At 41.9% G+C, this 24,692-nt stretch overlaps 1 protein-coding gene across 1 annotated transcript in view; it reads left to right on the top strand.

Moving 5' to 3' along the window:
* Window positions 1-24,692, top strand: part of CORO6 (coronin 6) — a 71,116-nt gene that overhangs the window by 41,369 nt on the left and 5,055 nt on the right. The window contains exons 3-8 of the mRNA XM_075263771.1: window positions 5,132-5,254; window positions 11,925-12,054; window positions 14,523-14,704; window positions 19,262-19,381; window positions 22,617-22,721; window positions 24,295-24,440. Of these exons, the coding sequence (XP_075119872.1) occupies window positions 5,132-5,254; window positions 11,925-12,054; window positions 14,523-14,704; window positions 19,262-19,381; window positions 22,617-22,721; window positions 24,295-24,440 (806 nt within the window). The remainder of the gene's footprint in view (window positions 1-5,131; window positions 5,255-11,924; window positions 12,055-14,522; window positions 14,705-19,261; window positions 19,382-22,616; window positions 22,722-24,294; window positions 24,441-24,692) is intronic.

Raw genomic sequence — 24,692 nt, forward strand, 5'->3', positions numbered from 1 at the left:
TACCTGGCACAGCTTTGTACAGTATATTGTAGAGCAGTTTTGCCTGGTATTGCAACTCAATCCTATTTACCGTACTTAAATGGGACTGATCTGCAACCTTGGTGGTAGCATTAGGTGTCATACACCTGTGTTGTGATATTGATGACCTAGCCTCGGTGAACTGTTGAAAACAACTTTAGTGAATACTACTTCAAAAATCCAATTTTGTTAGGTTCACATAAAAATCAGATAAGACTTTACAATTGTGGCAGACTAGGACCCAATAACTCTGCCATCCATAGTGTCCCATGGCACCATGCAAACTTCTGTGCACTTTTATACTGCCTTGTGAATTATGTATTTCAAAACCTTCCATTTCTCTTTGTGACCCCACACAGTATAATGCGGCTACAGTCAACCTTACGTGGTATACCCACAAATTATAATGCCCCTTCCAGCTGCCCACAGTTTGCCCCCCTCCAGTTGACCTCAGTTTAATGTCCTCTTCCAGCTGCTCCAACAACATTCAGTCCCCACATAGATTAATGTCCCTTTCCAGTTGACCCAAATTTAATGTCCCCCTCCAGCTGCCCCCACTGTTTAATGTCCAACCCCACCCCCAGTTTAATGTCCCACTCCAGTTGCCCCCATAGTTTGGTGTTCCCCTCCAGTTGACCTAAGTTTAATGTCCCCCTCCAGCTGCTGCAACAGTTTCATGTCTTACTCCATGAAAAACACGTAAAAGCATAACCTGAAGATCTTGGCTCCCAATGTGTCTGTAAATATTTGTTAATCTTAAGGTTTTATAAGATGGAACTGGACTTTTTTTATTGAGCAGTGATCAGCGACATAACGTACCGATCAGCGCTCATTCTGCATCAATCTATTACATAAGCCAATACAGAACACATGCAAGCGGAACAATTGCTAATGCAGCCATTCCCCTGGGATATCCATTCATCGTTTGCTGGCAGTACAGCAGGCGAACAATAATTTGCTGCCCTGGTCAAAGCAAGTGATCGCATGATGAACGAGCACGAATATGGGGGTTGTCAAACAACAGTCTCGTCCAAATGTTGGTCCGGGCATGAGAAAGTTTAGAAACGACTGATCTAAACCAATATTGATGCAATACAATTGTCTCCTTTCTTACATTACGTTAGCTTGTGATGGTTAAAGGGATCCTATCATTCAATCACATTTTTTTCTCATTAACACGTCGGAATAGCCTTAAGAAAGGTTATTCGTCTCCTACCTTTCGTTGTCTTCTCCGCGCCGCCGTTCCATAGGAATCCCGTTTTTTGTCGGTATGTAAATGAGTTCTCATCCAGCACTGGGGGCGTCCCCAATGCTGCCAGAGAACTCTCCAGCACCGCCTCCATCTTCTTCTGGAACAAGGACTTTACCGCGTCTTCTTCCTAGTGGTGGCTTCTAACTTCTAGGCCTCGGGCCTAGGGCAAGCCGAATACGCATGCCCGCCGGCCACAAGAAAATGGCTGCTAACAATACTGTGTAAGAGGCCATTTTCTCGTGGCCGGCGGGCATGCGCAGTCGGCTTTCCCAAGGCCCGAGGCCTAGAAGTTAGAAGCCACCACCGGAAGAAGACACGGTGAAGATCTTGTTCCAGAAAAAGATGGAGGCGGCGCTGTAGAGTTCTCTGGCAGCATTGGGGACGCTCCCAGTGCTGTTTGAGAGCTGAGGCCCGCCCCCAATGCTGCGAGAGAACTCATTTACATATCGACAAAAAACAGGATTCCTACAGAATGGCGGCGCAGAAAGGACAACGAAAGGTAGGAGAAGAATAGCCTTTCTTAAGGCTATTCCGACGTGTTAATAAGAAAAAAATGTGATTGAATGATAGGATCCCTTTAAGACACAGCATTGTAATGTATGACCTATAGCTAGAACCTAGGAGTTATCACATTGATCTGCAAGGTTCAGGTAAGCCACATGCAATCCTTCTATCTGAACAAATCATATATATGACATTCAATGTGCTAAGGTCTATAAACAGTCTGTGAATATTTTCATGGGCTCGGTGCAGTAACTCTGTATCTTAGGGTGAAGGGTTTAACATGGATCAATGTGTTGAGATGTAAATGGAATGATAAAGTGAGTAAGTAAGACCACAGCCCGCCCTCCCATGAACACTGATCTTTATTTAGCACAAGAATGTATTATCATTAAGTCCCCGGGTCACTGGCGATGTCCTTGACCTGCTCATTATCCTACATACCACCTCTCGGGAAGGATTGGAGAGCTTCTCTGTACAGACTGTGCGACTGCTGATCCTGTACTTCCAATATGAATGACCTCATGTAGCAAACAATAAAATATGTCAGGAAGTCCTAGCGGGGCTATTGGAGAGCTCACTTTTTCCAGAGTCTGAATCTGGAGATTGTTTTGCTCAGTTTCGAGCCTTTACTAGGGCACCACCCTTCCAACCCCTGCATGTCCTGGAACATTTCTGTGCCCGGTGACACTTCTACCTTCCTCTTTCCTCTTCATTCCTGTTACTCCTTTGAACTCCGGTGGCCGTGTTGTTGTGGCTCTTCTACCATAATTGGGCGACTCCCTTGTTTTCTTTTACCCAGTACTGCAGGTGCTTGTACCCGCCATATATATCACAAACGCATATACCGAAAATGTAACTGGACCTTTATAGGAGAATATTATAAGCCATTTTATAGGGCTCAGTAAATCGTGTGTCCATTGTTTTATTTTAATTTACTTGTTTTGATGCCCTCCCACAATTTTATACAGCATTTACCAATTTTGGAGGGAACTATACCATTGTAAAGCAGTTACGGCTACACAGGGGAAATGTAAAGAATCTTAAAGTAGAACTCCAACAAAGAAAGGTGCCTGATGTTAGTTGTGATGGTAATCTTCGTACATGTAGCTGTATTTGTGAATTATCCAGTCTGTTTTGGTCCTTGACTGTGTCATGTGACCAGCAATAAGGCTCTCCAGCTGACACAGAGTGATAGGTGTGAATAGGCAGTTAGAGACTGTGAGACTGACATTAAGGATCACATAGAAACAGTTGATGGTCACATGACACAGCTGAGGACTAGACAGAGGTACAGCTACCAGTAAGGCCCCGTGCACTAGACCAAGTGTGCTTCCAAGTCCATTCCATCCTGCATTCATGCTTGAAATGAGCTTGAAATGAGCTTCTCTATCTTTGCAATTGGTATCAAGTGGATCAGAGGCCCCTATAGATGTAAATGCATTATGGAATGCACTCAGATGTCACACTGAGTGTCCACCTCACATCGGCAGAACATTCAGTCATGTGCATAGGGCCTATGAAGGCCCTTCACTGCGAAGTTTACCTTCACTGCGACTTATATCATTTACCCTCCTAATGGGCCAAATTGGTTCCTAATGGGCTAGAGATTAAAAATGTTTGTAGGAATTCTACTTTATCAAGGCAGGCTCCTAAATATCTAAATACTCCCATATGTCCCAGATTCCCTATCAGTGTCTGCAACTGTGCTTGCATACGTGACAGCACCACAGTCCTAATCTATAATCCTAAAAGTCTTCCACTGTGCTTGGATAAATGGATTCTACAGTGAGGAGTGACTGCATAAGTGACCCTATAAGTTTTGACTAGTAGTTAAATGGGTTCCAGTGCATTCCCTTATGTGTCACAGAGACTCCAGAAATGATGCTAATGCAGACCTGGGCAAAGCACGGCCCCTGGGCCATATCCAGCCCTCTGACTGATTCAGTCCGGCCCGCACAGCTTGTCTAGGGAGGCGTGTCTAGGGGGGCGTGTCTTAGTGCCGGCAGGACAGTGCAGGAAGATGGAGACATGTGGTGTGTGTCATAAGCTACTGGGGAATGTGAGATGCAGGGGGAGTGTGGGTGTCTATATGTGTCTGTCTGTATGTGTATGTCTGTATGTGTGTCTGTATGTGTGTGTGTGTCTATATGTGTCTGTCTGTCTGTGTGTGTCTCAGTAACCTAGGGTCAGAGATGGAAGGGGAATGTTATACTAGGGCAGAGATGGCAGATGGAGGGGGGGGGGACATGAAACTGGGGGAGAGATGGAGGGAGGACATGAAATGGGGAAAATGAAGGGGGATATGAAACTGAGGGAGAAATGGAGGGGGGGGGACATGAAACTGGGGGTAGATGAAGAGGGCACTTAAACTGGGGGACATTAAAATGGGGAAAACTGGAGGGGGCATTAAACCATGGAGGAAGCTGTAGGGGGACCTGTCTGCCTCTAGTTGCCCCCAGTTTAATGTCACCCTCCAGCTACCCCTACCGTTTAATGTCTGCTTCCAGCTTCCCGATTTTAATGTCCCCCTCTAGTTGCCCCCAGTTACATGTCCCGCTCCAGCTGTCAATTTATTGCCCCCCTCCAACTACCCCCACTGTTTAATGTCCCCCTCCAGCTGTCCCAGCTTCATGTCCCCTCTAGTTTCCACCAGTTTAAACTGGGGCACTAGGAGAGGGACTTAATACTGTGGGGCAGTTGGAAGGGAACATTATAATGTGGGGGCATATAATGTGCGGGTGACTGTAGGAGGATTATACTTTGTGGGGGCACATGGAAAGATGATTGGGAATGGGCGGAGTCAATGTAGAAGTGGGTGGAGCTAAATTTGCCATGGTGCGGCCCTCTAGATTAGTTTCAATTTCTTATGCAGCCCCATGGGAAAATTAACCCACCCCTGTGCTAAGGTGTTGAAATAATCCCATTTAAATGCAAATGCAACCAAAATGATTAGACATAGATATTAGCAAGAATATTGGATTGGTGAAATCTGTGATGTTGGATCACCAGTAATTTCCAGTGCTAAAACCCCTTTGGTACTGCACAGAGAATATAAGAGTGATTCAGGACTACTGGGATCTGAGGATTGTCATCAAGCAAACCCGCATGTTCCACAGGACTGGAATTTGGCGAGGAATCTGAGGCAGAAGACCACCTCTCCAAATTCCGTCATGTGAACCCTCCCTAATAGAACATTCTAAGTAGACTGTAATTGATTCCAATGGTCCTTTGCCTAGAATGTCACACAATTCCACACTGAATAATCACATTGAGGTTAGATTGCACTGTCTCCTTAATATATCTATCCTACATACCGGTAAATATACTCTGTTTAATAATATTTCATTTCTGGTTTAGACAGGACGTGTGGATAAGAATCACCCCACAGTCAGCGGCCATACAGCACCAGTACTGGATATAGATTGGTGCCCCCACAACGATAATGTCATTGCCAGCGCATCAGATGACACTACAATCATGGTAAGTGTTACTCATGGATATTTCTAGAAGTCCATCGGTCACATCAGGTGTCCACATTGTCACTTATTTGTTCTTGTTAGTGTAAGTCCCTATTTTATATGTTTTGATAGCTGGTAAAACCTTCATGTGTATAACATTTTTGAAATTCACCCGGGTGAAATGCCAATTCCTTTGCTAGCCCATCTGTGCATTCTTCATGACTGTGCTGTGTATAGTCTTAGTCAGGGCACAGCACATGACAATAGCAGACAAACCTCATGGCATGGAAATATCAATCATTTATATACCAACTACACATCTTTCTATCTGAATAGACTTAAGGTATCTTTCTCTCATATTGTAGATACATATGGGATTAGATGAGAATAGATTAAAGATAAAGTTTAGATTCTGCCCTTTGTTAAATTTATGAGATGCTAAACAGAAAGATTGATTTATCTAATTTCTGTTTATGTATGCCTGTTTCGCGATAGATATAGTGTATCCTTCTATCTACCTACCTATAGATAGATAATGTTTAGTTTATCTATCTATCTATCTATCTATCTATCTATCTATCTATCTATCAGTATATAGAAGGATATACTAAATATTATCTATCTATTATCACATTTATTATCTATCTATCTATCTATCTATCTATCTATCTATCTATCTATCTATATCTAATTTCTATTTATTTAGGCCATGCCTATTTCACAATGATAAGAAAAGTATAAATAAGTCTATCTGTCTATCTATCTATCTATCTATCTATCTATCTATCTATCTGTTGTATCTATCCTATCCTATCTTTCTATCTATCTGTCAAGAAAAAGAACAACTGGCAGCACTCCTAGTAATTAAAAAAAAGTTCAGTGGATAAAAATGCAGAACTTTTTTTTTAAATTACTAGGAGTGCTGTCAGTTGTTCTTTTTCTATATACAACTGGGAGATGGCCATATCTCTTCTGGACGTGCATCCACCCTTGGTATAGTACCGTGCTGCTTTTTTTCTTTTCTATGTATCTATCTAGCCATTGTATCTATCCTATCTATCTATCTATCTATCTATCTATCTATCTATCTATCTATCTCCTATCTTTGTATCTATCTATCTATCTCCTATCTTTGTATCTATCTATCTATCTATCTATCTATCTATCTATCTATCTATCTATCTATAGTACTGTGCTGCTTTAAAAAAAATCTTTCTTTCTTTCTTTCTTTCTTTCTTTCTTTCTTTCTTTCTTTCTTTCTTTCTTTCTTTCTTTCTTTCTTTCTTTCTTTCTTTCTTTCTTTCTTTCTTTCTTTCTTTCTTTCTTGCCATTGTATCTATCCTATCATTCTATCGGTCTATCTATCTATCTATCTATCTATCTATCTATCTATCTTTCTATCGGTCTATCTATCTGTCTATCTATCTATCATCTATCTATCTTTCTATCGGTCTATCTATCTATCTATCTATCTATCTATCTATCTATCTATCTCTCAGAATCGTATTTTCTTAAATCCCTTTCCTAGAGGACTTTGCCCTTCATAAAGGATATTCCTCTCCTTGTCAGTATCACACCAGACTATTCCTTGGACTGTTCTCCTGTACTTCTAATGCTGAATTGATACACTTGATACAAGTAATGTCGGAGCCGCTGGAACATTTTCTGGAATGATGTTTGCACGTTATTACCTTGGGCCTTAAGTATTGGGTTATATATAGCCCCGGCTGCCATGTGCCCTGCTCTGTAGTCTGAATCCCACACTGTGATACAGCAGTTCTAATAATACCTCACTCACTAGAAGGAGATAGGGACAGGGAAGCGGCTGACCGCATGCCAAAAACAGAGGCCAGCTTGTGGCGGATGGCGGGGGATTCCAGTAAGCTGTTATTCACTCATTACCACGTGGTGATTTTTATTTTTCAAGATTCAGGAAGACCGGCGTCTCCTTTAGAGTTCATGATGTAAATGACTATGGGATGGGAGCCAATGGAACACAATCCTAAGCATCGAATCCACCCAGCTTTTTACTGCAGTTTGTTAAACAAGTACAAACTACAGGGTGGAGAACGCAGGGCTTTGGAAAGTTGTGTGATTGAATTAAGGGGATTCTACTCTATATAATACATATGATATCAGAATTATTAATACGATCCGGTTTCTGTTTCTTGATGCAGCAGCCGTCCTTGGTATTGTAGCTCTGCCCTATTCCCTCCAATGGGTCTTTTTTTTTTTTAAGACAAGATGGCGCATGGATCAGGCACTGTATGCTCTGCCGCTTACAAGAGCCAAGCGTTCAGCGTATGCACCGTCTTGGACTTTTTATTTTGCCCTATCAGTACGTCTTTTTGGAATGTGGCAGAAAACCCACACAAAAATGGGGAGAACACACAAACTTCTTGCAGATGCTGGATCCTAGGCAGGATTCAAACCCAGGACTCCAGTGCTGTAATGCTGCAGTGCTAACCACTAAGCCACCATGCTGCCTTCCTTGAATGGGTCTGAGCTGTAAACAAACCATGTGACAAATGAATGTGACACAACTGTCCTATAATTTGGAAGCGGCGCTTAGCTGATCTGTGGGTGTCTGTGGACCCCTAACAGATCTGATATTGATGGTCTATCTTTAGGATAGGTTGATAATATGTAGTTCTCAAAGAACCACTTTAAGGAGGACCTTCCATAGGCACTGCTCCATTCTGGCGCCAATTTTTTTACTCTAACCCCTATAGTTCCTAAGCAATAATTTCTGTTAGTATCAGCACTGAATCAGCAAATTAGGCTCTCTACTGTCAGGTGGGCGGTCATAATATGGATTACACATTATGGGACCACCCACCTGACCGTAGAAGCCTAATTAGCATATTGGGAGCTGAAAGTTCCAGAAATGATTGCTCGGGAATGGTGGGGGCTAGAGTAAAAATTCCAGCTGCGCAGGAATCAGTGGAGCAGCGACTGTTAAAGGATGCAAAGAGCTGGAGCTAGTGAAGGTGGTGAAATGTTTCTAATAAACCGAACTGAAATCAATGAGTTTAATGGACATATTCTTTATGGTTTTTCTAATTTTCTGATGGATCTGATGAATGGGAAGGACAGAAAAGAAGATCCATTATGGGGCCATGTGGTGGCTCAGTGGTTAGCACTGCAGCCTTGCAGTACTGGAGTCCTGGTGTTCAAATCCCACCAAAAAACCATCTGCAAGGAGTTTGTATGTTCTCCCCATGTTTGCATGGATTTCCATCCCATATTCCAAAAAGACATACTGATTGGGAAAAAATGTTCATTGTGAGCTCTATGTGGGGCTCACAATGTACATAAAAAAAGAAAATATATCAGCAGCTTTTGAGTCAATAAAACATGAATATTTAGGATTTGTAGAACTAAATATAAGATAAAATAATCCTTTAATAGTCCCACATTGGGGAAATTTCAGCATGTTACAGCAGCATAGTAATACAGATACAGGATAATACACAGTAATATAATACAGACGTAGACACACATATGCTGAGAAGAGAAGATATACTAGGAGTCCATAGCAGCTAAGGAAAAACGGAAGAGAAAGAGGAAGACTTCATGGTCATCGTCATAATCATTAGTTCTCTGTGTGGAGTGTCTTCGCTTGGTCTGATGTAGATTATACAGCCTGGTCGCGGTTGGAAGGAAGGACCTGCGATAGCTCCTTCTCACACTTGGGGTGAAGCAGACGGTCACTTACAGTGCTGCCAAGTCCCATCAGGGTCCCATACATGGGGTGGGAGTTGTTCTTCCGCATGGAGGTCACCACAGACAGTATCCTTCTGTCACCCACCACCTGTACTGGGTCCAAGGGGCTCCCCAGGACAGAGCTGGCCCTCCTGATCAGCCTGTCAAGTCTATTTCTGTCCCTGGTTGATATACTAAATATTCCCATCACACTCCTGCAGTACTATGATGGTCGTACCTGCTGAGTGTCAATGATCTTCTAGCCTCAATAATTATACAAGTCCAGGAAACAGAAACCCTTTAACAAGTGGCAGATATTGATCTGATCCTGTGAGATGACATTTGTCTACATGTACAAACTACTCACCCAATGTAATTCATCTAGGCTATCAGCCATATCTCTGTATTAGAGTCTATATTAGAGTATATTCACACATTCCATTATTTATCCAGGTTTTTTTTAATCTTTATATTAATATGTGGCAATATATAGTTCATTTTCTTGTAAACTATGTCACCAAACTACTGCAAGTCTATATCAAACTTTACCTATCATTTCATTTGACTTCTCAGAATATTGTGGGTACATGTGGAAAATAACTTTATGTGTCGTCAATATATGACTCTGCATGCTATATCTATAGTTTGCATTTCTCTGAGCTGGTGGGTAGAGAATGGCTTCCAGGCAAGACACATTGAGTAGAGGAGTAATCTGCTCTATAATTGTCTCTCTCACAGGACCGTGCAGGACATATATAGACATGCACTGACCTGTACTGATGTCAATAAAGTACTTTGATTGTGTTGGAAACCCTTTATACTATAGCCCTCTATATCTCTAGCATCAGTCTAGGCCTGGGTTTCTTCTGTTATGCCCTGAATTTGCAATCACTCCTCCCCTTCCCCTCTCCGTAGACTTCTATAGACATGAATCATGTCTGTAGTCCACTTGGAGCCCTGGCCTAAAAGTAGATTTTTTTCAACGGTAAGAAAGGTATGTTCACTATGAACGTAACTGCCCCTGCAACTGCATATAAGTGATTTGTAAGATATTTCGGGCGAGTTAGAATCACTTTAAAGCAACATCCTTTGTCTCTACTGTATGTTTCATATGAAGCTAAATTGTGGATTAAGCCATGGTGTCATATTTGCACAGAGCGCCACTGTGTTGATGGATGAGAAAATGATTAAATATAACATTTAGTTAAAAATAGTATTATAGTGTTCTCATCTACACACTATTCACTATCAAAAGATGCAAGCGAGCCGTAATGAGTGTCAGACAGCTTAGTGCTCATTGTTGTGGCATGTCTTGTATGTGCTTTCCTCATTCATTAACCATAGAAGGACAATTGGGATGATCACGATAGGATCTTATGTCACTTAACCCCCAAGAAAGAGTTATTAAATGTTTTATATAGTTAGGATTGTGCTAGAACTAAACATTGGCTACGAGGAGCCATAAAAATGTCACAATGAAGTAAGGACTGATACAAATCAAAAGTGGATCATTCCATAAAGTCTTCTAAAAGGTACGTAACTGCAGTAAATTATTCCAGACATAAAGCTCTCTACCATTCTGCAAGGACAAGAAATACAGCCAGTGATAGTCCATGGGGCTTCTGAGACATGCTTGTATTCTATGAAACACATCTCACCCTGGTTACCTTGTAGCTTTCAGGCCTAGGCTACATTTACAGACCACTTTGATAGCATTACTACACAAAAACTGCATGTAAATGTCTGAGGTTTTTTGCCTTGGTCTTATGCAGCTATAAATTTATACAGATGTGCCCTTCCTTACCTGTGCTCATGGATGGACTTATCCCATGATATGTAACACAAGATGGCCAGCTTTGAAAACCCCCCCACATAATTTAAAGGGATGCTATCATTAGAATCCGGATTTTAGCTAAACCCACGTCAGAATAGCCTTAAAGGGATCCTATCATTCAGACACTATTTTTTTTTAAGTACCACGCCGGAATAGCCTTAAGAAGGGCTATTCATCTTCTACCTTTCGTTGTCTTCTCCGTGCCGCCGTTCGCCTACAATCCCAGTTTTGTCGGTATACAAATTAGCTCTCTCCAGCACTGGGGGTGGGCCCCAGCGCTCAAACAGCACTGGGGGCGTCCCCAATGCTGTGAGAGAACTCTCTCCAGCTCTGCCTCCATCTTCATCAGGAACGTCCTCTTCAGCCTCTTCTTCCGGCAATGGCTTGTAACTTCTAGGCCTCGGGCCTTGGGCAGAGCAGACTGCGCATGCCCACAGGCCACGAGAAAATGGCCGCTTACAATACTGTGCATGTGCGTTGGGCATTTTTCGTGTGGCTGAATGGGAGGTGGAAGCAGTGAACAATAAAAAGATGGCAATGGAGAGTATTCTTGCAGCTCAAGGGATGCCCCCCAGTGCTGCAAGAAACCTCATTACCATGATGAAGAAACCGGGAATATAGCAAACAGCGACACGGAGAAGACTTCTAAAGGTAGGGCAAGAATAGCCTTTCTTTAGACTACTCCGACGTGGGTTTAGCTAAAAATGGGATTCTAATGATAGAATCCCTTTAACAATACTCTGTCATTTGATGTGTATGCATTGTGTGTCTGTGTGTTTAATGGTTAATGCACCCTGTTAAGGGTTTTGTTAGCATGATTTAAATGTGCTTAATGAATCCTTAAAAGGTTTTCCGACAAATACAACTTACCCCATATTCTCAAGATAAAGGTTAAGTTGCACATCAGGGGAGGTCCACCAAAGATAGTGGGTCTCTGACTATCTCTAGCAGTCCCAGCCAGGGAATATGTGCACGACGGTTGCTCAATTCAGACTGGGGTGTAAGGTGCCCAGGTTATCATGATCAGTGGGTTTCCCACCAGTTGGACCTCCATAGATCAGCACATGCTGTGTTTTCACAGTAATATTATCTACATTTTGTATTATAATTAATAGTTCGTTAACCTAAAACATAACTTGGATTTTCTTCTCAGGTTTGGCAAATCCCAGATTACACTCCAGTACGATCGATAACTGAACCTATTGTAACGCTAGAAGGTCACTCAAAGAGAGTGGGAATTATCACATGGCATCCCTCAGCTCGCAACGTGTTACTGAGTGCAGGTAACCATCTTATAACTTGAATACATATAGTACTGTCTGACTCTACTGGGTGGAGCAGCATGCATATGTACTGGGATTTACAAGGATAAGCCAGTGGCAGAAACCTCTATTTATACTGGCATACAAATCAGAGAATTAGACCATGTCACTTATGGAGCTTCTGGTCTTACTGCTTCTGAACTTTAAAGAGGACCTTTCACCACCTCCACCAACTCTTTGTACTATATACAACAGCAGCTGCTCCACTGATACTGCTAAAGATTTTTTTCTCTATGTCCCACTAATCCTGATCAATTGGTGCTGTTTGTTTAAGTACCCAATATGATTATTGTGCTCTCTACTGTCAGGTGGGCGGTCCTGGATTGTAGCAGAGCGTCTGGGACCACCCACCTGACGGTAGACAGCCTAATAAACATACTGGATTCTGAAAGTAACAGCAGTTATTGCTCAGGAATGGTGGGGGCTAGAAAGAAATTCCAACTGTTCCAAGACCTGTAATTGTTGGAGGTGATGAAAGAGCCTCTTTAAAGATTGTTTATCTGCAGTTGTATCTAAGTGGAGCACAGTGAAATCAGAACCTAATGAGTTAAAGTGATCCTTTTTTTTAAAATGTAGATTGTGAGCCCCATATAGGGATCTCAATGCACATTTTTTCCTATCAGTATGTTTTTGGCGTATGGGAGGAAATCCATGCAAACACAGGGAGAACGTACAAACTCCTTGCAGATGTTGTTCCTGGTGAGATTTGAACCCAGGACTACAACGCTGAAAAGGCTGCAGTGCTAACCACTGGGGCACCGTGTTGACCCTGACTTAAAGGGATCCTGTCAAATACCATGCACCCTTCAAACCACCACTGATACCCGACTGTTCTGCTAATGGGGTCTTCAACACTGTGTTCCTTATGCCTTAGGGCTGCCTCATATTGTAAAAAAATGAAATGTTGTATATTGCAAATTACCTGTTTCAGGTCAAGGAGGTGGGAAGTTAGCACCAAAAGTCAGGTTTTCCACACCCTTAGCTTAAAGGGGTATTCCCATGTCGCATACTCACCAGTCTTCACTGCTGTAAAATCTTCTTTCTTTCTGGTTTCTTGCGTCATTTGGTGAGCGGGGTTTCATGCAACCTGCCGTTTAGCTCCACCCCCAAATTAGCATGTAGCTCCGCCCACCGCATTGTGTGATCCTATGGAGCGGCTGAAGGGCCTCTGATGTCATCAAAGGTCCTCAAATACTATATGCACAATACTGCCTGTCTCTGCCATAATGAACACAATTGAATTAGCTAACCTGATAAATGGGAGAACAGAAGACGAGTTCAGAAATGCAAGCAGCTCCTCTCCCCTATCTGAGAGCAGGGAGCTAGGTCACATGTGGTGTAGACACAGGAATAGCAGACACAGGAATAGCTAGAAACACAGGCTCGCTCCCGTGCACTTAGCTCCTCCTCCCTCCCCCCTGAGAGCAGCAGATACATCACTTGACTTTTGAGCAGATAAGTCAAGGGCTGTGTCAACAATGAATTGAATAAAGTAAGATAGTGGACAAACAAAGCAGTTTTGCTGAAGCAGTGTATTTAGGAAAAGTCTTACATCCACATTAACAAGAGGTATAGATAGGATCCTTGTGATGGGACAACCCCTTTAAATTTCCAGCCTTGATTAAATTTAGTGCTTGCGCCATAATGCTTATGTTCTAGCACATGCGCAGCAAACAAAGGTGCACTTGTTCTACAGTAGCTTCAGTGGTTCACTAATCTGGACATGTATACCTGATTTACTCTGCATGTCCCAGAGAATAAGCCTTATGGTGCATGTACAAGCTTTCATCAAGGCTTGTAGTGTTGTTCCCAAGGATTTGGTCATAAATCAAGTGACAAAGGTAGAATTAGGAGTGTGCAGAGCTTGACTTGACTTTACCGTGGCAATGTCGGGGCATTGTTGGAGACCCCATGTTAGATACTGGTGGTGGATTAGGGTGCACACAATACCTGACAGTTTCCCTTAAAGGGAGTTTTTCAGCAATAAATTCATTATAAACCTACTCACAGTACCTTGTAGAGATGATTCTACAGTTTCTGAAAATATCTGTTATTCAGCTTTTGAGCCCTAGTTTCATGTTTTTATTCATATGCAAATGAGGCGACCATGCTGAGGCATATCTAGTTGATTTTGCCATATTTTGCTACGTTTTTTATGGTGGTGATTATTTTGAGTTTTGCTATGTGACTCTAGGATTTTTGTGTACATCCTGAATAAAGATGCTAATTCTCTAATAAACATAATAAACATTCAGTTTTATTTCTGGAGACGGGGATGTAACAGTGTTTTAGATAAGGAAGAACCCAGCACGGAGCATCGAGAAGCTGAATAAGTCTACACTATAAATACCGTATAGGATTGTAATATATTCTTATGTTCTATATTGTTATTATACATTATTTTGGCTTTACTTCTCCTTTGCTGTTAGGCAGTGATAACATGATTATTGTTTGGAACGTGGGGACCGGCGAGGCTCTTATTACTCTGGATGAGATGCACAGCGACCTCATCTACAATGTCTGCTGGAACTATAATGGAAGTCTCATCACCACTACCTGCAAAGATAAGAAATTACGTGTTATAGACCCTCGAAAGCAAGAAATAGTGGCTGTAAGTAAATCATATCCCTTTTCTTCTGCTCTCTGTCCCAGTCCTGAGATCACCACATTACATTATGTTGTAGTCTATCCTCAGCCCAAATAATACGCCTGTTATCGGACTATAAGCAACTGCCTAAAATATCAGTCCTTCTCATTGCCCCTACATCCTCCATGTAAGGCCTCATGCACACGACTCAGTGGATGAGCAATGTGTCTGGGCTGAATTGAAGAGCCGCAAATTATGGAGCCGATCCTATACCTGTCCATATTTACAGCTCTGTTAATTCATATGAATGTATGGGTCAGTGAAACCCATGGATGACACACAGATACCGATCCCAATGTCATCCGTGCCGTCCTCACTGACCTGCACAGTCATGTGCATGAAGTCTAAAATTTAGGTTGGTTAACCTTACAGTCACTAGAAGTTATTATTATTTTGTTTGTTTTTTACACATCTTGATATTGTAATATGGTGACATCAGGGCCTTGGGATATGAAGGTTGTGGTTTCAGTTATATCTAAATGCAAGGCTTGTTTGCATGTGCTGCAATGAACAGTGTATTCCAAATAAGAATCTCCTGGTCATCCCATTTGAGCTGAGTAAGGTCGGATGCACAAGATGCAGATTTTGTTGTACACATTTGTGTCTGTCTGCTTCAGCTCAAAGGAACTGAAAGAAATCCATGTACCTGCCAACAAAACCATAGTGGCCAACATTTCTAAATTATTTTAGGGATGGAGGGTGTGGTTTCAAGGGGTGTGGCTTGCAGTGGGCAGGACTTCACTGAATACTCCAATTTTCAGGGAGAAATTCCGATTGCTTAGGGCATGCCCACTATTTACATGACAAACTCCTATTTACAGGTAAAAAAAATCTGTACAAAATAGTGCAACATACTGTGCTGATTTGTTTAGAAAAATGCCTATGCTGCAATATAATGCCCTCATAGTGCCCCTACACAGTTGAATGCACCCTTAGTGTCCACCACACAGTATAACACCACCTTAGTGCCCCCGCACAGTATAAAGATCCCTATAGTAAACCCAACATAGTATAATGCCTCCTAAAAGACACTCAGACAGCATCAAGGTCAAAGATCCCCAAACCATATAATGCCCCCTTAGAGGTTTACACATAGTATAATATCACCTTAGGGCCCCCATACAGCATAATACCCTTTAGAGATCCCAATACAAGGTGTCAAGCTCATATCATGCCCATCGCCACTCACTTGGAAGGCTTTATCAGTCCTTGGAACTGCCTTCCCTACTTCTGTTGGGTGTCATCAGCACTTTCTTTCTCTCATGGAAGTCCACTTAGTTCCAGCAATACCGTGTAGTATTTGTTGTTTAAGTCCAGGGATTTGTGAATGAGGCTTGGGTAACTTCACACTCTCTAGTGAGCCTGACCCAGACGATGTCTTTGCAGGCAGTCTGTAATTCCATGTCCCGCAGGGTACTGCAGGCTTCTTCTTGAGTATCCTGCAATACACTTAGCAGCAAAGCCAGTGCTTTTTTTTTTTTGCACACACTGACTATCTCATGAGAACCACCACTTCTGCAGTATCTGCCATTTCGGATTAATTCAATAGGTGATGGAAAAATTAAAATAAAAAATGCAACTAACAGTTTATTACTATCAGTGCTTAATTCGAGCTGGGCTGTGTAGCTAGCCTGCCCATCCCTATTATTTACAGTATATTGCTTACTTATATAGCACCAACATATTCCACTGCGCTTTACAGATATTATCATCGCTCATTGTCCGAAGTAGAGATCACAATCCAGTTGCTTATTGACAGCTTTTTCCCTAATAATTTGTACAGGGAAAAAGCTGTCAATCTCCAGGTAAAGGGAGACCCAGGAAGACTGACAACTACTTTCTCCTAGTATGATGTGAGCAATAATAAAAATAAAGTAGAATTTTCTCTGAAATAACCAGATACAGAGTAGACATAGTGCTAAAATCTGGGTAGTTTCTGTACTTTCACTGCAGCCAGAATGCCGGAAGTTGCTGACCCCTGTTCTAAACTCTTGACGAAAGTTTGCAGCAATAATGAAAAATATTAGCAATTTGTACTTACCTAAGTGTGGCTAACTGAGAAGTGATGCCTAGTGTGACACTAATCTACCCGCATGTTTGTGTTTTCAACTTGTTGTGGTGACCTTAACCTGCTAATCAAACAAACTAGGAGAAAAGCGGGGCACATGAAGGGGCTCGGCCGATCAAGTCCATTTTTCTGTCTGACGGCAAAATATTCACCACCGGTTTCAGCAGGATGAGTGAGCGGCAGCTGGCTCTGTGGGATCCGGTATGAGAAGGTGTTCTGCATGTTTATTTATTATACCTATCTCTCCATTTTCTCTTATACTGAGCTCCTAAGGACTGCACACTTACTAAGGTGACAAAAAATTGTAGCAAATATTTGCATTCTGTATTCCACTTAAAAAAGCCAGGTGAATTCAGAGTAGGGGGACAATCGTATTGTCGTGTTTTGGGGAATCTTTCACCATGAAACTACTAACCAGTCTACCCCATCATGGAGATGATATATAGATCTATGGGAAAAGAGTCAGTATAACTTGTAAGGCTACTTTCACACTTGTGTCAGAAACTCCATTGCAGTGTCTGCCAGAAACCAGTGGATGAAAAAGTCCTGTACAAGGCTTTTATGTCTGATGCTTTCATTTTAAAAACTGACCACATTATAGTCAGTGATTTCCATCAGGCTCTACACAGTAGCGTAACTAGGAATGGCAGGGCCTCGTAGCGAACTTTTGACATGGGGGCCCCCCCAAAGACCCTGATCATCCGCCTTCCCCCCGCATTCCTACACGCACTATTATGTCCCTTAGTGGCCCCTGTATACACTATGATACCCCATAGTGGCCCCTGCACACAGTATTATGTACTGTAGTACATAATAATGTAATAAGTTTGCTTCCTGGGGAAGAAGGGGTTACAATGCCATATTCAGTGTCAGTGAAGAGTGTTCTCATAGTTCTCCCTTAAAACACTCTTCACAGACACTGAATGTGGCACTTGAAACCCCTTCCCAAGGAAGCAAACTTATTATAATTTGGAAAGGAGAAAGAGCAGCAGGCAGCTGCCAGCACAGTACTGTGTGCTGTACAGCCTGCCCTGCATGCATGGGTTAACTTCACCAGTCTCCGCTCACTCTGCAGAAGTCCTCAGCACTGCTGCTCCGTTCACTGCATATATGAATCTCCCACACAGCTTCATCTTTTTCCTGCACAATGTCTCCACCCCTCCCCCATTGTCAGGACGCACGCTGAGGCTCTCCTCCGCCTGGAACCCAACACCTTAGGTGAACTCGGGCCTCAAAAAGTAAATTTTTTTTTTCTTTTGGCATATTAACTAGTGAGGGGGCTTGGGCCCCCAAGGTGTCGGGCCCTGTGGCAGCTGCTACCACTGCTACTGTGGTAGTTACGCCACTGGCTCTATATATCTCTGATATCTTAGCAGTCTAGGTGTCCACTGTTTTGGTTCTGTATACGAACCAGAACAATGGACAACCAATGCTAAAATATCTTTGGGAACTTAGTGTAATTTCATTCTATACTTAGGAGTCCAGTGGGCGGTAGGCCACTAATTAGGACCGCCTACTGGACTCCTAAGAGTAGAAAGTTACCAATTATAACAGATTTTTTCCCATAAAAACTATGTTAATCTGCTCAGCTCCTCCTGCTCTGTAGCTAGACATGAGGTTTGGATACCCTGTTTCCCCGAAAATAAGACCCCCCCCCCCCCCTTCACCTTCTGGATCACATACATACATGCAGTCATGCCGGCACTCTGCTAATTGTTCCCCGCTTTGTTTGCCGATTGTTCCCTGCTCCAGCCGCTGCATAAAACATCCCCCGAAAATAAGAAAGGTCATATATTTCGTTAGATAATTAATTATAAGAACATGTCTTATTTTCGGGGAAACAGGGTAGCATTTTCATGGTGGTCACCTTTAACAATATGATTGTCCCATTCTCTGAAAAAGCATGTTCCATTTGCCAGTAATCTTGGCGTACATGCCGAAAAATTTCCAACCTAAAATGATTCTGAATTTCATATTTAATACTCACACATTAATCTACCAAATATTCCAATCAGGAAAAAGCAGTGCAATGTGTCTTTGCGGAGCATCTACAGCCATCTTAATGTGGTCTTAGTTTGGAGAATCCTCTGCCACCATGACGTTTGGTCTTCACCAGATGTTGGAACATCCTTGTTTTATATGACTGCCCTTTCCCTTTTCTGAAAGGTTAACAAGCTTACTGAAATATAATAGCTGGCCAGATTTCTATTTTGTTTGATGTCCATGCTATGTGGTCATAATGGCTGGGACATGTTGGCAGAGACAGGGGCATATTCTGGCCAGATGACACAGCGACAGGACTTTTCATCCAGGGTCACCTTGGTAACTATAGCCGCAGAGAATTAGGAGCCAGTAACACGCTGTCTTATGCTTTGTGCCAGGACAGTGAGCCTTTGTGTCTATAAAAATGTTATGACCAATTTGTTTTCCACCTTACCTCCTCCCATTCACAGGAGAAACTTGCCCCCCATGAGGGGATGAGACCTATGCGAGCCATCTTTACCAGAGATGGAAATATCTTTACAACGGGCTTTACACGGATGAGTCAGAGAGAGCTGGGCTTATGGGACCCGGTAATGGCAGACATGGGAATTTCATTGCTATTGTCACTGTTTCCAAAGCATAAGGTCATAAATGTACAACTGCCCCACTGGTTATATGAAACACAGATAGAGACATTGAGATAAGCAGAACACAATTCCCACCATTTATTGGCATTCTTGTAGCTTTAGTGAATTGTATTCATGGTAAAAATATATTCCTATATTTTTAAAAATTCAATGTGGACGAAACCTTAAAATTATTGGGACTTTTTACTCTTTTGTAAAGCTTTACGGAACGTTCACTCTTGTAAAAATTTGCGGAAGTTGATTTTAACACTAGTACATAATGTACAATGTACATAAGCAAATTCCTCTCTTGATATATCTGTTTCAGTAATACTTGTATACCACATGGACTAACAATTCTGAATCATAGAACTTTGTATTGTGCATAAATTGAAAATTTGGAATTACCATTCCCATTGTTATGGGAGTGTGTGCCTACACCGTCAATACAGATTGGCCATGACAGATTGTCTCTAGACATCCCGCTAAAATTGTTATATTATGGGGAATACAATTATTGACTCGGGCCCGGTTCAGATCTGTGCTTGGGTTTCTGTTCAAGGAGTCCTGCTTGCAGTACTTTTCTCTCCGCATATTTCATGCGGATATAGGAATGGAATGGCCCAAACACAGATGTGAACTGGGCCTAAGACAAGTCAGGAGAGGTGACAGGTCATTGCTGAATTGTATGTATAAGGTAATATGGACAGCCCCAACACAAATCTTCCCACACAAGGTAGTAGCATATGGTATATAAGGAGTATCATACTGTATAATGTAATGTGATTAAAAGAAAAAGAAAAGTTATTCATAGGATATTGTACGGTATGAAGACTAGTCGGTGACTTCATCTTCATTTCCAACTCTGTCTCTACTTACTTATTTGGGGCCCCATTCTTTTTTGCTTTTACAACTTTTTTAACGGAAGACGAAGTTCTGCATGCAGAAAGCTAGCTTCTGTCACGTTGTTTACATTAGTGTTAATCGGAATGGATACAGAATCAGTCTGTGACCATTCTCTGTGACAGTTTAATGTCCGTTGCTGTCATCCTATGATGGAAGACAGCAACGGACAATAGTAACGGTAGTGTGAACTCCCCCTAAGATACAATAGTCAAGTCTGTTTGCATGTACCATGGGGAAAGCCAAGGCAGTTACTATGAGACCATAAAAGAAGGGGAACCCAACCAGGTCTTATCCACGAGTAGTTTTAAGCTGTATAATATCCCCACTCCACAGAGACCTCAATATTGGCAAATAAGAGAAGGTGAAAGTGTTGGCAAAAAACTTTCAGTTCTGCAAGAGATGGAAAGAGGATTATTATCTTTGGGGTCCCATTTTCTCTTACAATGGACATATGTTTCCTGAGGGCTCCCAGAATTCGACATTCATAGATTGCAATAACCGCTGTAAGACTTCTATGTATATCCATAATCTAAATGTAAAGAATTTCAAGTCATTTTCTCTTACCAAATTCAGAAGTAAATACTTGGAAGCCAACCAAGGCTGTTGGCCATTATAGCATATAGCACTCTACATACATAAATATATACAGACAGTATCTATGTCTAGGGGGATAGACATTACACATTCTACAATGATCTTATGCAAACAGAAGATAATAGCAGTGAAAATTCTGTCTTCGGAGTGCAGTGTGTTCGCATGGTGTCTGTGGATATGGTAGTCCGTCGAAGGTGTGATTGGTATGCCAAAGTAGAAAAATTAGACATAATATATGTATATGATACTAACTAAATACTAAGTGTTAGATTTCTGAATGATAGCTTAACAAGTGAGCTGTTTTTTTTTATATCTTTGGTCAAAAATAACAAAATTAATCAATGAATGTTGATATTTATAATGTTTCTGATATGAAGCCATAAGACATGTTATGGGGCAAAGAAAAAGAGGGACCTGCTCTGATGCAGTAACATGGTTCCTTGTTGTGGAAGGAAAAGGACAGAATTGATCTTCTGCTATTTCTCATGCCAAGACAAAATATGCCATAAATGTTTAATAGATGTGGCTCCCACCCCTGTACCCATTCTTATCTCCAGAATCACTGATCTGCCTGGTAAGGTGAAGTTACCATATAAGAGAATGGAGAGAGCTGCAGATGTTGGAATGGAGGTTCAGGGGACCCCTGTTCTAGAGATAGGAGGACCCATTATATATCAGACATTTATGGAATATTCTATCTGGGTCATCATTTTCTGTCTAATAGCAGCAGATATAACATATCCTTACAGTGGCCAAACAGACTGTCCCCAGGAACACCCAGCATTCAGAATGACATAATCGTCATCTAGTCTAAGAGTCTTGTTACATTTGCAGATTTTCTGCCCTTAATAACTGATGATCAACAAAATTATCGAGATGACAAAGACTTGTATATCATTAAAAGATCAAAGACAATCCAGAATCTTCCAGTGGTCAGCGGAGGAGTTACATGGGGCAATGTTCTGGCCAAGTACAAGGCTCTAATAGTATACATTTATACGCTCTACAGAGTCGCTGAGCGACAACCTCACTGTATACTGTAAGGGACACTATTAGTAGTTGTCACTCAGCATCTATTTACCCCTTGTCTCCTAACCAAGTTGTGGTCATCGCTAAATATATAATTGATGTAACTCTTAGATATGCTGCAATGTAAGTCAGCTAGAATGACCTAAGTGAGGTCATGCCGCTACTGAAATAAGTGATATCACTTGTGCACTGCTGTGAAATTTTGCTTAAAGGGGTTGTGTCACCATAGCAAGTTATAATAGATAGGTTATATCATGTCGCAACCACTTTTATATATTTTATTGAGAACATGTTTTTTCTAATGTTAATATTAATATACCAAAATATGTTATATATTATAACATATATAATTATATTCATAATTTAATATTCATAACCTTAGCAAAACACAAAAATGCTAAATTCTAAAGCTTTCCTCCTTAATAGAATTTGCTCATTCTGCTTTACCACTAAGGCTGGGTTCACATCTGAGCCTCCAGAGACTCCATCGCCCATGGGGAACCATTGGTGTCCACTATCTTAGTGGTCCAGGTGTCCATTATTCCATTATTCTGGTCCCCCAATGGACCATGGGTACAGATGTGAACATAATGTAAGAAGGTTAAGGGTCAAATGCGTTGCTTGAATACGTTTACTACATTTGTGTTAACATAACCGCTCTACTGTCTAGAGTAACTTCGATGAACCCATTGCCTTACAAGAAATGGACACCAGTAATGGAGTATTGCTTCCGTTTTATGATCCTGATTCCAGTATAGTCTACCTCTGTGGCAAGGTACGTATAACATGTTATATTTCAGTTTATGGAATGGTATGTAGCCACAAATGTCTGTAAAGTTATGTTACTGTATGAAGGATCCGTCAAGGTAATGGTAATTTTATCTGCAAGGTTGTGCTATCTTTGCCACCAAAAACATCACAACTCCTGACAGAAAGGCATTGTGCAAATGAGAAGAGAACACAAAATAACCCAAATGTAACAAGTCAAACACATAAATTTGTTCAGCTAAATCAAAATACCTTATATCTACTTATAAGACTGTAAGATTCTTGAAAATAAGGTGCAGGCACCACATGAACACAAGCTTGCGGTAAAACAAGAACATTCCCTTCTTACTGTTAGAGTTGTATCTGATACAAAAATGCACAGCTATTCAATGTTACACACTTTGGTCCTTTGGTCAGGTTTCGGCTGCAGGTACTTGGCTGTATGTCAGGTGTCAGACACCACATCTTCCCACTAACTGCTCTGACTCTCCTGCTCTGCCGAGAGCTGCCATAGTGCTGAACTTCTCCTTGACACTTTCTTTATCTAACTTCTGTAGATATCTGAGATAGCTTATTGGGTCTATTATGTAGCATTGGAGACGCATACTCCATCCCAATTCCTGTACTCAAACACCACCCACCACACTGCCTGACAGGTGACCCACGTTCATGTAGTTTCCCCTAAGTCTCATGTCTTTGGATACAGGATCCATTTTTCCACCAGTATGGGTGACATTGCACCAGGCACGAGACCCCCATTCTCATGATTATGGGGGACCCAGTAGTCAAATATTCATTGGTTAGACCAGGGGTCCTCAAACTTTTTAAACAGTGGGCGGGAGGCAGAGCAGGTCGCACAGACATCGGGAGCGGTGCCCTCCAATAGGTAAAATGAAGTGCGCTCCATGGCCTGGCCCGAGCTCCCCAGGAGCTTCATTATAAATGCACGCCTGCCGGTGTTGTCGGTGGGGCCAGACAGAAGTGCTTGGTGGGCCGTATGTGGCACGCAAGCCGCAGATTGAGGACCCCTGGGTTAGACACTTATGGATAGATGCTAATCTTCAACCTTGGGATATCCCCTTAAAGCAGTATGAGGATGTACTTACTCATGACTTATTCTTCAGCATTTTGAGGATACAATTAAAGGGGTTGTCCAGGATCATAAAAAGAAATGCATGCTGCTGGGGAGGCTTATAAAATAAAAAGCACTGATATTTACCTGTATCCCCTCCTTCTTTTGTTCTGTACCCCTCCCTGTTTGTGTACAGAACAGCTGCAGTTGTGAGGTTAAGTCGATGGGTCTGGCAGCGGTCCCATCAATGTGATGTCATCACTGCAGTCAACTTTGTATACAAACAGAACATTGGCAGTGATGACTGGCCCAGCGCAGGAATAACACAGGTAATTTTATGATCCTGAACAACCCCTTTAAGGTTTAGTACCTTAGTATAGATCAAGAAATAATGTGAATACAGCTGCAGACTATTGAAATACATTAAAACATGATCTCTAGATTATTATATGCCAATGTGGTTACCATGTTAGGACAATGCCAAAATAAACTTCACTTTTTCTTTCAGGGTGACAGTAGTATTCGCTACTTTGAAATTACAGGAGAGGCGCCCTTTGTCCATTACTTGAATACCTACAGCAGTAAGGAACCTCAAAGAGGAATGGGTTTCATGCCCAAGAGAGGCTTGGATGTCAGTAAATGTGAAATAGCAAGGTAAGGCAAGGACTTTCTACTCGGAAACCATTGGGAAACATCATAGCAAACATGGTGAGTAGACAGGTGCACAGCTCGTTACCAGGCAGATGTCTGATTACTGTGCTGTGACGAGCTGTGCACCTGTGTGTACATCACATGACCATGGACTGTATATCACATGACCATGGACTGTACATCACATGACCGTGGACTGTACATCACATGACCATGGACTGTATATCACATGACCATGGACTGTACAACACATGA

This window comes from Leptodactylus fuscus, chromosome 2, assembly GCF_031893055.1.
Source record: "Leptodactylus fuscus isolate aLepFus1 chromosome 2, aLepFus1.hap2, whole genome shotgun sequence".
Lineage (NCBI taxonomy): Eukaryota > Metazoa > Chordata > Amphibia > Anura > Leptodactylidae > Leptodactylus > Leptodactylus fuscus.